This window comes from Mytilus trossulus, chromosome 11, assembly GCF_036588685.1.
Source record: "Mytilus trossulus isolate FHL-02 chromosome 11, PNRI_Mtr1.1.1.hap1, whole genome shotgun sequence".
Taxonomy (NCBI): Eukaryota; Metazoa; Mollusca; class Bivalvia; order Mytilida; family Mytilidae; genus Mytilus; species Mytilus trossulus.
Genome location: NC_086383.1, coordinates 62,931,081 through 62,947,003, shown reverse-complemented (window position 1 = coordinate 62,947,003; position 15,923 = coordinate 62,931,081). Strand labels below are relative to the sequence as shown.

Below are 15,923 nucleotides of genomic sequence, written 5' to 3'. Positions count from 1 at the left end.
TAGCAATTAATGTAATATCTAGATGATATAGTTCTCATTGGCAATCATACCATACATCCTTATTGTTATATCACTTAAAATGTAAACATATCAATTTTCATTCAAAAAGTTATGACTGCATAATAATATTATCCATTCTGTAAATATTAAATATCAATAATGTTTACAAGCAAATGACATCATCGTATTTGATATATTAAAATTCATCGAATTTAAATCGAATTTTAAAACTCCGACAACTGAACAAGGGTAATTATAACGATTTAGACTACATGAAACAGAACTGTTTTTCGTTTACTGCAACAATGAGAATCTTTGTTTTTTATATTCTGTTTCTCAAATTTAAGAATTGCTTCAACGAGACTTTAAATGGTGGATATTTCCAACAAAATAAGAAAATGGGTTCTCGTATTATCTTAACTCGCGACAATATTGGCCCAAAGATGTGCATTCGAGAATGTTTAAGGATAAACATTTGCAAAGGTATAAACATTCACAAAGATTCGCTTCAATGTGAGCTATTATCTGATTCGAACTTAAACAGTCAGTTGGTTAGTGCCCAAGGATATAGCTATTCAAACATTACAGACTGGAAAATGGTAAGCGTAGATCGTTCATGTTTTCTTTTTTGAATGTTTTTTATATTAAGATTACGTTTCTATCTAAATTACAAATTTGTTGTTTAGAAATATGGATTTACTCCTTTCATTGATGAAAAGAGATTTGGGTAGTAATTTTTTTTCATATTTCTTATGTATTTTGAATTTTAAAAAAGAAAATAATCTTATCATTAACCTTTTCGAAAGCAGATGACCAATCAAATTTAATATTTTGCAGTCACATGCGCTTGATATGTGTGTAATGCATTTTGACCTCCTTCTATTATTTCAATTAGAGGTCGAAAAACAGAGCCTTGATAATACAACAATGGATAGTTTATACTAAATTAAAATCCTGGTACCTTTAAATACTATATGCTCTGTTCATACTTGCGCGAACAAAACCAAAGAACTATTTAGACTGAGCGAAATTCGAACGTTTATCTCGCATCACAAATGAAGTTTATGTAATAGAACATGTTATCATAATTATGATCATTATCATAGATTTCGTATCTAACTTATATATATATATATATATACAACTCGTCTAAACATCAACCCAACAATGTTAGATCTGTAAATTTGCTTTCGCAAATTTTTGGTTCTTCCCTCGCCGGGATTCGAACCCATGCTACTGTGATATCGTGACACCAAATCGCCTGCACTGCAGCCGTCCCGCTAGACTACACGACCACCTGGGCTCTAAAAAAAAGAGTGGTCGTGTTTACAGATCTAACATTGTTGGGTTGATGTTTTGACGAGTTGTATATACATTATGTACACAGCCATGTATCACCATCATTGATGGCGATCCGATGGATACATCTGTTGTAGGGTTGTCACTGACTCAGACGTACTTATGAATATATATATATATAAGTAAGTTACGAAATTTAGTTAATTTTGATCCTTATTTAGGAGTTTATATTTTGGGTATGTTTTTAACTTGGAATTCAATATACATAACCCCTAGTCAATCTGTTTTAGGCGACTGATTGTTGCTGGCCAAGTAATCCCTGCCCAGAGAAAACAAGGTGTGTTCCGTCAAAGTCAAATGCTCATGTTTGCCTAAAGTATGATACATCAAATGGTAAGTTTTTTTTTTATTATTTGTGGTCTTTAAAATTATAAACGTTTTATTAATCAATATCAGATTCGCACCATAGTTTAAATTTTCTTGACCAAATCTATTTTCATTATGGCTATTTAAATAAATATGCAGCACAAAATATCAATTTGGGGACAGAAATGAGTAGAAATGAGCCGAAGAAATAATTATACATATACTAAGTTATGTTCCAAATCTAACAAGTTTGTCCGTACGCGTGTTTGTCGTGACATTTATGAATGTTCCCATGTTATTTCAGTCGAGATGCCTAAATCAATCAGATCTTCTTGCATTTTAGATTCAATACGGGTAGAACATAATTAAGTATACCCTTATGCAGTTGAAAAACGTTTAAGATGAATTGTCAAGGGGACTCAGAGGAAAATATAAGACTTTATATTAAGTTGAAACTCTTAGAAGTTTGAGATATATAAATATTGAAATTATGTTTTATAATCCTAAGATTTGAATTTTGCATAAAATAGTACTGCATTTGATCTTATCATCGAAGGATGTAATGTTTTATGAAATAATAGTGGCGGAGTTTTATTAGTAAAGGGAGTTTCTATGGGAATTTCCTTGTCTGTATTATAGGAACCGATAGCTGCATAAAGCTCTATAGTATATTCTAGAAACTTTAAACCTCTTTTCACTTATTGCTCTTCTCGAGTGTATACTTCATGAATGAGGTCAATGCAACCTTAGATAATGCAAAAGATAACATCTGAAATAGTAAACTCTTTAAAAGTAATATTTTTAAAGTTATGATCATGACTTAAATCTGATTATCATGATTATAACTTAACAGATTATTTTCATTTTGTTTTAACAAAACAAATACTATTTAACAAACATTGTCATTTAAAAATTAAATTAATATTTTATTAATTTTTATTATTCACTTCTAGAAATATTTGTGGAAATCATTACTTCACCAGGTTTCCCAGATGTGTATGATTACAATCTGAATGAGACTTGGAAGATTGAGGTCGGAGTTGGTAACCGATTCGCCTTAGAGTTTACATATTTTGACGTTGAAAAAGGCTACGACTTTGTTAAAGTAATTTTGTAATTATCTTATTGTAAAAAAAAAGTTAACGCTTATAATAACAAATCAGTAGGTAAATGTATATATACATATAAAAGATTTAAGTTCACGAAAGAGAAGAAAAACAAGAAAAAAGACATAATATAAACACCAACAAGTACTTTAAAAAGTGTATTTCATAATTTGTTTGAATTTGCAATTTCTTCAAATGTACATTCTTTAAACATATTTGTTTTATAGTTGATTCGGAAACAAGTGTTGCAACTGATATTTATCCCTTTCCACTTTGCGGGTGCGAGTGCTGCCTTGAAGCGACATTAGCCTGCTCTAGTTCGAAATCTACAAGGGTGTTGTTTACGTGCAAGAGATATTTTCATCCCTGAACCTTTGTGTTAGTAGTCCGATGCACTAACCACTTCACCTAGGCTCTCTCAAATATTGCACACAAATAAAAGGGACAAATAAGAGCAAAATTAAAAAATAAACTAAGTATGTGTGATGCACATGTTCATGTAATACTATTTTGGTCTTATACAAAAGTTGATCAATAAGCAACACGATGGGTGCCACATGTGGAGATGGATCTGCTTACCCTTCCGGAGCACCTGAGATCACCCCTAGTTTTTGGTGGGGTTCGTGTTGTTTATTCTTTAGTTTTCTATGTTGTGTCATGTGTAGTATTGTTTTCCTTTTTTTCTTTTTCATTTTTAGCCATGGCGTTGTCAGTTTGTTTTAGATTTATGAGTTTGACTGTCCCTTTGGTATATATCACAAAGTTGAATCAGAATAGTAGCTAGTGTTTCTTATATCTTTTTTGCATGAAAGGTTCACATCTTTGGTCCAGAAGGGGTGGATTACCGGTTACTAAATATTGAGACGTTATTCATGCAGGTTAAAAACATGAAAATAATGTAAAAAAATGTCATCTAATTAGTTATCAAAAGTACCAGGATTACTAAACCGGTCATTAACTGTCATCAATGCATTTCAAAGACTGATATCCGAACTTAAACGTTCTCAAGTCAGCATGTTTTGTGGGACTGTCATAACATTTAAAAAAAGGTTTATATCAATATCCCCTAAAACGTTCTAAAATCGGCGCTGATCAATTACTTTTAAAATAGTTATAATAATTACATGAAAAAATTGCATGATAAGCACTCTCACACCTACATTTCGTATAAATTGCCAATACCTATTATTGTGTTAATTGGCAAGTTGTACGATCATAAATGATAATGTAGAAATTTTCTAGATGGCAAACAGTCAATACTACACAAGCTGCTATTCACATTCATTCAGATTAAATAACACTCCTTACTTGGTAAAAAACCTATCAAAGATGTTATCTCAATTATTTATTGTGTTAAATTATGCATGATCAACCGCATCTGTTAATGATTGTGTATAAATCATACTTTTTCTTACATTTATTGAAGGTTTTCGATTGTGGCACCAATATACAGAAACCGTTAGGAAGCTTCACTGGTAAAGAGTTACCAAAGAAAATTCAGACGACCAGCAATTGTATTGTAATTATTTTAACAACGGATGACATAGTCAACACATTCGGATTCAGTGCAAATGTGTACAAGATTATATCATAAGAGCAAAATATGTATCAGTGATATCAACATATGTTTTTTAAAAACAAACTGTACTGAACTTTTATTATTTGAAGTCGTGTTGTGCCTTAAACATTTCTATATTAGTCTGAACTCAGATTACATTTTGCAATGTAAATGGTGCTTTAGTCAGTGTTTACATTTCTGAGCTGATTGTAATACTGATATATCAAAGAATGTAATAATAAGGTTTCAAACAAACTGACAATGTGTTCTTGTTATTTTTATTGCACTGAAAATGAATATGCATGAAAATACGTTTAATAACAGAGAAAACAAATTTCAACTCTGACCAAGCATTCTGTTTTAGCTCTTCTGTAGTCTTCATATATGAAAATAGATAGAGATTGTAGATAACCACAGAATTAATATATTCTACAGATGCTTTAGAGTAAAACATCACGTACAACATATCCATTCGGTTATATGTAACATATTAGCATAACTTTTATTTTAGGGTGTAGGTGTATAAATAAAGGCAACAGTTCGAAACTCATAAATCCATGTACAAAAAAACTAAATCAAGGTAACAAACTAAAACCGAGGGAAACGCATTAAATATAAGAGGAGAAAAAGACATAACACTGAAATGTAACACAAACAGAAACGGACCAAGCATCAGACAAACTCCCACGAGAATAACAAATATAACATCAAAACCAAATACATGAATTTGGGATAGGCAAGTACCATGACACGTCTTAACGCAATGTGAATTTACACTAAAAAATAAGAGAAAACATACGACGCAACGTTAAAATGTAACACACAAAGAAACGAACAATAATATAACAATGGCCATATTCCTGGCTTTGAACAGGACATTTTTAAAGGAAAAACCTGGTTTTGTGGCATGCCAAAACTCGCACTTTAATGGCGATGTTAAATATAACATTTAAATGACAACATAATATTATAGGACAACAATACAAATAGATAGGAGAACGTATTAGACAAAGAAACACATGATTAATAGATAACAAAAAGCATCAGGTTTAAAATTCAATACGCCAAAAACGTGCCTCGTCCACACAAGACTCATCAGTGACGCCTAAATATAAAAGATCGCAATAAATAAAAATGACGTCACATACGATAGCGAAAAGGCACAAAAATTACGTCACATTTGAATTTATGAAATTTCTGAAACAGCACAAAAATGACGTCACATATGAAAAACTATATCTCAAAAGTAAGATAGAATTAGGATTGATTTAAGATTATATTAGAACTAAATACTGACACAATGCATATTGCAATACTTATTAATAGCAATTAACTATAATATATATATGTCCAATGTGTTATGAATCCAACTTCAAACGTAAATTATCGTACAGATTACGTTGAACAACATTAGATCTAATAAATGAAAGCGGTGATTATTTTTTTCTTTCTATAACCCATAAATATTATAAAAAGACGTCAACACATTAGCAAATGCGATGAGCATTACAAATATAACATTAAACATTTAAACTAATTGCATGAATTTTGGATAGACAAGTACCGTAACACGTCTTATAGTAATGCGAATTCACATTCAACAAAACAGTCACAAACGGGAATAAGTCACGTTTGTTAATTAAAAGATTAGACGACATAATGACAAACCACAATCTACCATGTTGTAAAAATGTCCTTAACTAGTTTGGTCAAAGACATATCGTATGGATCCACCAATTCGTGATGGTGTCCATAAAATTTACGTATTGTCAATTTTAATCTGTCTTCCTTATAACTTTGTTGGAGCAGTTTCTGCGTAAGGAACACACTCCTGTATATGAAGTCGGTATAGTGTGAACAAGCACGTGAATAACGTATCAATTGTGATATGTAAACACCATACGAAGGGGCAGAGGGTATGTTACTACTGAGAAATGGGAAATTGATAATTGGGAAGTTGAAATCGTCCCGTTTATTATAGATATTCGTGTGAAGTCGTCCATCTACGTCAATATTGAGGAAAAGATCAAGGTATGAAGCAGTCCTTCTAGTAACAGTAGTATCCTTAATTTCAAGTTCACTGGGATATATGAGATGCAAGTATTGGCTGAAGTAGGGGTTATCCAATGATAGAACATCATCAATATATCGGAAAGTAAAATTAAAGAATTTCGCAAGGTGCTTTTTCTTTTTTGTCTTTTAGAAGGTTCTGAATGAATTCTGCTTCATACGAGTACAAAAACAAATCAGCCAGCAGGGGTGCACAATTCGTACCCATTGGAATACCGACTATCTGTTGAAATTTAAATCCTCCAAACTCAACAAATATATATTGCCGATCAAAAAGTCCAGCATTTTAATAATATCATCTTCAGTATATTTTTTGGAAGATTCAGATGTTTACTTTCTTTTCCATTGCTTCATCCGTGCTTTTCTTATTGCTGAATGTAACGAATTTGTGTTGACATAAGTGTTATATACATACTAAAATTCACAACCTGAGTCAGAAAAATGAATTTATATTTCAATCCTTATTATGTTTGTCCTGACTTTTTTCTTCTATAAATATAATTAAAATACCCTTTTTTTTTACATTGAAGAAGGTAGGACTAAAGTTGTTATTTGTAATTTATTGATTCATGTAAAGCCCCAGCCGCACTAAACGACGATTGCACAACGCTCACCGCGTTCTAAGATAAATTCAGATCCATGTGAGGTCGAGGTATGAGCGGCATGAAAATGTAAATTTTCGTTGCTTTCACCATGCTACTACGTCCTCTTTACGCTTCTACAACGATAATACCATGTTCTCATGCCGCTTATTCTATGACCTCACTACGCTTATCAAGACCTTTCCACGCTCATCACGTTCTCACACGACCATATAAAGAGTTAAATGATTGCAACACGATCTAACCACGCGTCTACTGACATTATAACACGTTCTTTCTACGATTTATCCTACAATACGCCTTCTATTGTACAATAACAGGTATACAAATATTTTTTTGTTTTTTTTGTACATGTTCTAATACAGTCTCCTGTTATCCCGCTTCATATTGAGCACGGGTGTCATTGGGATTTTTCTTTTGTGAATTATGTCACTTTGGGTGTCATCTTCGCGTTCCGCGGAGCCTAGCTTTTCTTCCTGTTTCTAAAGCTCATACATAATCTGATTGAATAATACGTAGATTTGTCGGAAACAATACAGTCATGCAACCAAAATCTAATACTACACACGGGCATGGTGGTAGTGGTGAATGTAGCGGCAGAGGGAGCTCTGATTGTAACGAATCCTGAATTATCAGACCTACCAATCCAACCTCAATTACAAGTCAACCTATTACTGGTTCATTAAGCTCAAATGATAATGTTTTAGTGAACGATAACAGGGATGACACGAATGTGTCAATAGAAATATGAAGTTGTGGTATGATTGCAAATGAGACAAGTCTCCATTCAAATAACAATTTATAAAAGTAAACCATTAGAGGAAAAGGTACGGCTTTCAACATATAGAGCCTTGGCTGACACCGAACACCAAGCTATAAAGGGACCCAATACTTACTAGTGTAAAACCATGTAAAAGGGAAAATTCACGGTCTAATCTATATGGAAACGAAAGAACAAGGTTGAACAGTTAGAGAAAATGAGTAACATTTATTCTGTGCTTCAACATTTCTCGTCCTAACTTTATCAAGACGTATATTAAAGTTTAGGTAATGTTAACATCCAGGAGGTACATTGACATTGCGTGCTACCAAACAATATGTTCATTGGTTGTTCACTCTCCTCAATTTGTTCACTTGATACCTTGCAGCTATTGAATTAAAGGCTCCTGACACAAGGCAGTTACATACAGTATGCGGCGAAGCTATATTAGTATTGACGTTTTTATTACACAATGCTAAGTTTCGTGCTGCTTAAAGGTCGAAATGAAGGACATGGTTTAAAGGTTATAGTATCGTTTCCCTAAAACCCTATGAAAGCTCAAATCAATATTGTTTGTACCATAAGCTACTACCCTTCCGTAAGAAGATAATCACTGTCGGAAGTCACAATGTTGTAATAAGCTTCACTTCGAAAGTAAGAGTCGTATTTATCAATGGTCTTCATCTTTTGATCCATTAAAAACAAATTAAAGGTATAGGTGAGACGTAAATATGACGAAGATCTTTCCACATTGCAGAAGAAAATTGTATGAAACACTTATCAATCAAAGATAGGAACTTTCAGTTTCGAAGATTGCTTTCATATGCAAATATGGATCGCATAGTTTCTACAATGTTTAATGCGATAACTATCAAACATACATTGAAGGCATATAATCTAACAACTACAGGGCGGATAAGCAAAATTATACTGCAATCAGCTATTTTACTATACAGATAAAGCTATACGTATAAACGTTAGCTTTATACGTCAATGACCCCAACTAACCTATAAGCCCCGCCTCCTTATTGTATTTCATCAACAACATCACGTCACGACCATGACAACGTAAAGTAACAATGGTCAAACTTTTATGAATTTAAACTTTTATGTCTGCAAATTGGTTATTTATATATCATGATTATCAAATGTTATTAATTAAGTTCATTTTCCCTTTCTAATTCCTTAATATGTCAATGTTTTACCGCCTGGACTACGCTCATAGGGAAATACCCCAAAATGGTACCCCAAGAGGGAAATTCCAAACAGTTTTTTTAACAATTTTTTAACATAGTTTTTTTATTTTTAAATATTTTTTTTCGATTTCAGTATAAAGACAATATACGTATAGTGTCTTGAAATATGAAATTTATTTGTATTCGGCACGAAACGGGAAAATGCTCGGTAGAACCTCGCATTTTCCCGTTTCTAAGCCTCATACAAATAAATTTCATATTTCAAGACACTATACGTATATTGTCTAAACATTAAAAAATATGGACACAGTTCGTACTAAAATAAAAAGCTGAAAACCATTCTGGCAAGCATTTGCTATTGATAACAACTTTAGTACAGGTTCATGCAATGGGACAGGCACATAAAGAAGGCTGGCAGGGTTAAAACGTTTTCTTGTGCGTTATATTCTAATAATATTGGTCAGTGGTTTTACATTACATTGCTCAAAACGTAAACATTAAATTCGAAGGACTATCCAACAGAGGTTAAAACAATTTATAAATTAAACATTAGTTAACAATATGATATACCTTTTGGACAACAAAATACAGTATTAAATATTATAAAAAATAACTAAGATACAATGGCCTTCACAACTTACATATCAATCCACGAGGGGGGTGGGGGGGGGGGGGGGTAACTTCGATATTTTTTTGGTAGGGGTGTGCCAATTTTGCCTCAAAAAACGTACCCATTTTAATATAACATTCATTGAAATTCAGTACCTATAGTTATATAAATATTTAAAAAAGAATGACCTATACTTATATACAATATTTAAAATATGACCCATGCTTATTATAATATAAGCATAAACTCATCATTACTTATAATTCATAAATATACCAGCTACCCTTAAGTTTTTATATATGAATTGACATCGTTTGGTGCACATATATTTTATAATGTAAAATTCTCAATAGCATATTTATATATATGGTATGTAGTTCACACCCCAAATCAATATACAGTTATCAAATGTAAATGCATTTTAACATAGGATGTCACTTAAAAGGAGGGTCATTCTTATAGAAAATCTCGCAAAATTATGACCCATATTTTTGGCACATCCCCGTATACCCAATAATAGGAAATTACCCCCCCCCCCTTTCGTATCAATCAGTATGTTTTAACGTATCAAATGTAACGACGTAAAAAGTAATTCAAGACAAAACGTCTTTGCAATACTTAATTTGAAGTATCAATATGATGCAGGACCAAAAGTGGTAATCAAAAAATACAATTCATATTTAATTCTTTCTTATCTATTAAAACACCAATAAAATTTAAGTACCGGGAAGGGTCTCATATAAATAGAAAAAAATCTTTACTCGATGATTTCCAATATGGATTGAAACATACCACAGGCATGCGAGAACAAATAGTTGCTAATTTGGTGTCTGGTTTCTTATGTTCTTATTGGGAATAACTCCATATCTCTTCATTGTTCTACACATTTTATGCAATCATATCATTATTGATATTTGACAGTATAAAGGATACAATATTTCTAATTCAAACAAAGAATTGACAATCTCGTTTTTGATATAATATTATTCAATTTAATTGATTTCAATTAAAACTTTATTTCACTGACAAAGAGAAATTAAAACGAGTTAGAAACATAAAACAAAACAAAACGCAGTTATGTTTCTAACTCGTTTTAATTTCTCTTTGTCAGTGAAATGAAGTTTTAATTGAAATCAATTAAATTGAATAATATTATATCATTTTGTTTTCATCTAGCATTAATATAAATGATATCATTGATGAACAAGGTAAAATCTCTGAAACTACAATCTTATCTAAGCTTAAATATCAACAAAATTGGATAAACCAAATATATATGTTAAAACAAGCTATACCAAAGAAGTGGAAATTAATTCTTTGTACTGAAGAATCCGTCAAAACTAAAGTTAAAGTTGTTAACGACTTAAAAATTAGGTATACAACAATAACTCCATTAACAAGCACTAGAGAACTCTATAAAATATTCAAACTAAAAGAAAATCATGAAAAACCAAACGGTTTTCTTTTATGGGAAAAATTACTTGACAAAAATTTAAATAACAAGTTCAAAAATAACTTTGTTTTTATTTTTCAATATCTCACTGTCAACAGATTGAAAATATTTAGATGGAAACTTATTCACTACATTCTGCCATGTAATGAACTATTAAAAAAGTGGAAAATTACTGAAGACAACTTATGTAAGCATTGTAAAGAAAAAGATAACTATGAACACTTTTTTGTCAACTGCTTATTTAATACAGACTTCCTAAAAATAGCAATGAAATTAATGAACTCCCTAGGTATAGACAAAAACATTTTAAGTCTTGAAAATCTAGTAATAGGGTACAAAATTGAAGACTCAGCATACTTTGAGATTAACTACATATTAACAATAATATCCTTTTCATTATATAAAGCATATCATGTCTCAGAAAAGAAAACCAAAAAAATAAACATTTTGAAAATTTTCCAAAAGAAATTTCAGATATTATTGAAATGAACAATTTTAATAACAAAAATAATAGTAAGACAATTCTTAAAACAAATAAATTCATTGAAGATTATCAAAAAAATCAGAATTAAATCAGTTTTAAATGTCTGAACATTTCATTATAAAAGTATAAAACGTAAACACAATAATTATTGGTAATTGTTTACATGCCATATATGGTCATGTTTATTCACAGGTTAAATCATGCATGTCGGCATGTGTTACAAATATATTTGTAATAATGTTCAACCATGCATAAGCAACGCAATGGTACATATTATTGTTTTATTCATAAACATAAAAGAAAAAACATGTGTAATCACGATTATTTAATTATTTATTCATAGTGTAGACACATTGTGAATTGTGCACGCTAAAATGAATGATTTATAATTTGTGTAATACATATACACGACGACATACAATAGATTAGTAGAGATTTAAACAAAAATGGTATACTTACCAAACTTTATAAGTTAAATCCTGTTTATAAAAGAATATTAGACACACTCGGTAATGCGATAAGGTGGCACGGTAGTATTTCCTGGCCATAAGGGATAATGATAGCCTTTTTAGAATTTTCACCACTTTCTAACACTGCAAAAAATTCTACATTCACAGTTAACTGAAGTACTTTCATTTTACCATTCAGAAATGAATTTGGATATGTACCATGACCGTTTACTTTTTTTGCTATTTTTAAAATCCTAAGGCCACTAGTACTTTTAGGTCTTTTATGGTGCAGTGCATGCAAAATTTAAAAAAATTCTCATAAATTCATTTTCATCTGTATATAAAATTATTTCATATTTTTCTACACCTGATTCATCACTCAGTTTGGGAAAGTATGTTCAGTTGATACTGTATTTTTTGTCCAATCACACTGTTTAGATACATTTACCTAAGTAGGGTACACAAAAGAGCAACCTAAATTCTGGAAAGCAAATACTACCGTGCCACCTTAACCAAGACATAACAAACTTGAAACCAGTCATGACACCTATGATGCATAGACTTCTTATTTTGGAACATATTACAATAAAGAATACTAGTCTGCACTTATTTCTTACCAAAAAAAATGAAACATTACATCCCTACCCCATCTGGCAGATTTTCACTTTTTTTTCATCTTACCATTTTTACTTAAGGAGTGAACAAAACCCAAATATATGATGTTTCAAATCAACACAGAAGTCAAACATGATGATTCAGGAGGAATTAGTGGATTGCCAACTCTGTTTATGGTTAATCTGACTGAAAGAAACAGTTTTAGCACCAAATCATGAAAACTGGTATTAAAGTCCATTCCACATTTTACAGCATGCCTTATATTACTTCCAACATTTTCAGATTATGAGAATAATACAACAAGAGTCTTTAGATTGCAGTTAACTATTATTCCAAAATCTGTTTGACAATACATGTACTAGAACACATCTCTAAGTTGACTGTTTGTCTATTTCTCATGTATGCATTAAGTTAAATTATGTCCCCTTACATAATCAATTTGCCTTTATTGTGCTTTTCACTGTCAGAAAATCTTAACAACTAATGGTATTTGCATGGAAAATGAATAAACCATTTAATCTTGCTGATATAACATCATAAATACATTCTTTGTCAAAAATAAGGTATATTCAATGTAAAGAAACCCCTATTTCTATCTCTATTTCAGACCAGTATGAGAGCTTAATGAATAAGTAAGGACCCCTTAACCTCTTACTAGTTCCCCTAAAGCTCCAACTGGTTTCATGTTACATCAGAACTACAAATTAAACCTCAAGAAAACTAGTATAGCTGTACTTGTGTTGAAAAAAATAAGAAATTATGCAATTTATTTATTTCGGTGAAAATAATAGGATGTACATGCAACCGAAGAATGTCGCGTCTCAAATTCCAGTGGTTGCACATGTGTCAGACACTGCGAAAAGTCAAAGCGAGCATTTATAATTAAAAATGTAGTGCAAGTTACATAAAAATAATGAATTTCTACTTTCTAGGTAAATTTTTACATTATTACCTACAGATCAGGCAAAATTTGCTGAATCAGCAATTTTTACTCTCAGGGGTGGAATTTAAGGCTTGTTTTTATCATAGTTGCCCTTAATCAACTTTGTATTGATAAACTTACAAATTGCATAGGTAAAAAAAGTTCCTTTATTGATTTAGTGTAAAAATATATATCCCCCTTAAGGTGGCACGGTAGTATTTCCTGGCCATAAGGGATAATGATAGCCTTTTTAGAATTTTCACCACTTTCTAACACTGCAAAAAATTCTACATTCACAGTTAACTGAAGTACTTTCATTTTACCATTCAGAAATGAATTTGGATATGTACCATGACCGTTTACTTTTTTTGCTATTTTTAAAATCCTAAGGCCACTAGTACTTTTAGGTCTTTTATGGTGCAGTGAATGCAAAATTTAAAAAAATTCTCAAAAATTCATTTTCATCTGTATATAAAATTATTTCATATTTTTCTACACCTGATTCATCACTCAGTTTGGGAAAGTATGTTCAGTTGATACTGTATTTTTTGTCCAATCACACTGTTTAGATACATTTACCTAAGTAGGGTACACAAAAGAGCAACCTAAATTCTGGAAAGCAAATACTTCCGTGCCACCATAACGCACATGCTTGCCGAACTAAACTAAGCCCAATTTCTTTCAATGGAACACGGATCATTCGATAAAATCGATAACGGAAATAATTCCGGAAAATTTAAGATATAAAAAAAAAGACAAGAAATTTTTTAACAAAGATCTGTATGTGTATTAACAATATTTATTTAATATATTTGTGAAATAAATTATACTATAGATACTAATATTATGAATAAGTTATATCTTACCAAATAGTGTTTCCCTAAACTATTAGGTAAACTAACATGAGGGATACTAAGTTACAAGCTGTAAACTTGGTAAATTGTAACAGCAAATTTGAAATAAAGATATTTATTACGTTTAAAAAAAAAAAGATATTTTAAAAGCATCGCATTGTTTATTTATGTATATAAGAAAAACACAGCACTTCAAATTTTACACGGACATAAACTTTAGCTTCTAACTAACTTCTGAATTTATATTTAGACTCAAGTGTTATTTATATTTGAACAATAAGTTTTAAAGTAAGTATTTTCTTAATTTTTCGTGGCCGAAAACAACATTTCCCGCATGGAATGTCTGCATATTTACAGTTTGATATAAGACAATTTCGCTCATTGATATAAGAAAAGTTTTTATCGATACGCTTCTTCCATAGACTGAAGAAGCAATAATTAAATCGATATCAAATGAATTACGGCGATATTAGGGGTTTTAATTATTCATGTCAAGGGTGGGTCTGTATCATTAGTTAACTGATCACTCGAGTAGATCTGACAGGTAAATTGATTATAAATGATTAAATCCCAAGACACTTATCTTTTGTAAGAGAAAGGAGAAAAATGTCTGTATTGTTTTTTTCGGGAGTTACCCTTCAATAAATGATGATATTTTAATGTATTGTTTTCTCGGGAGTTATCCTTCAAATAATGATAACATTTAAAAATGTTAAATTATAGTTATTTCGGTATGGTAAAATACCGGTACATGTATTAACTTTGACATTCTAAGCAGGTTAAGATATTGAACAAAATTTTGACTTTCTGTAGCGGAGTGCTGAAAGTTCAAGACCTATAAATATACATCCCACCAAGTCACCTTAGAAAAAAAGTCTGATCTACACTTATAGGGGCGGATGGGATGAGTTATGAATTTTTGTATGTGTCAGAAAATGTTGCTCGCGATTTAGTATATTTAGTTTTTCACCTTATTAATCAATTTATATTTTCAATATTTAACATTATAAAGTATTGGGGAAAACTGGAAAAAAAATAAAATAAAATAAAATGGAAACCGTTTTTATTCATATTTTTATTTATATTAATATGTGTCTTGAAATTAAAATTTGCCTCCAAGATACTGTAAACGGTGGAAATTTTCAAAAAACAAGAAAAGGAACTCTTGAATTATATTATTTCTTGAGAATATTGGTCCTAAAATGTGCATTCGAGAATGCTTACGAATGAAGAATTGCAACGGTATGAACTTTCAAAAGGATTTTCTTAAGTGCGAGCTCTTGTCTGATTCGAACATAGAAAGTCAGTTGGTTAGTACGCCAGGGTATAGCTATTCAGACATTTCAGAATGGAAAATGGTAAGGATCGTTCATGTTTTCTTTTAATTATGTTGTCTTTTATATTTCGAATTTTTAAAGTAATTTAAAAGTGGCGAAAGATACCCGAGGAACAGTCAAACTCATAAATAAAAAATAAACTGACAACGCCATGGCTAAAAATGAAAAAAACGACAAACTGACAAATAAAAGTACACAAAAAACATCTTGAAAAACTAAAGACTGAGCAACACAAACCCCAC

The 15,923-nt window shown here is 31.0% G+C and overlaps 1 protein-coding gene across 1 annotated transcript; it reads left to right on the top strand.

Annotated features, from left to right (window-relative positions):
- Positions 1-244: 244 nt before the first annotated feature.
- Positions 245-4,524, top strand: LOC134690538 (uncharacterized). Its single transcript, XM_063550499.1, has 4 exons — positions 245-599; positions 1,590-1,692; positions 2,619-2,770; positions 4,198-4,524. Exons 1-4 carry the CDS (start codon positions 273-275, stop codon positions 4,363-4,365), a joined length of 750 nt encoding a protein of 249 aa, XP_063406569.1. The 5' UTR covers positions 245-272; the 3' UTR covers positions 4,366-4,524.
- Positions 4,525-15,923: the final 11,399 nt, after the last annotated feature.

What these genes read in the sequence shown, in the direction of transcription:
- LOC134690538 (XM_063550499.1), top strand. Translation starts at nt 273, where the DNA reads ATGAAACAGAACTGTTTTTCGTTTACTGCAACAATGAGAATCTTTGTT. An exon ending in ACATTACAGACTGGAAAATG is followed by an intron (nt 600 to 1,589) that starts GTAAGCGTAGAT and finishes AATCTGTTTTAG; the next exon opens with GCGACTGATTGTTGCTGGCC. An exon ending in AAGGCTACGACTTTGTTAAA is followed by an intron (nt 2,771 to 4,197) that starts GTAATTTTGTAA and finishes CATTTATTGAAG; the next exon opens with GTTTTCGATTGTGGCACCAA.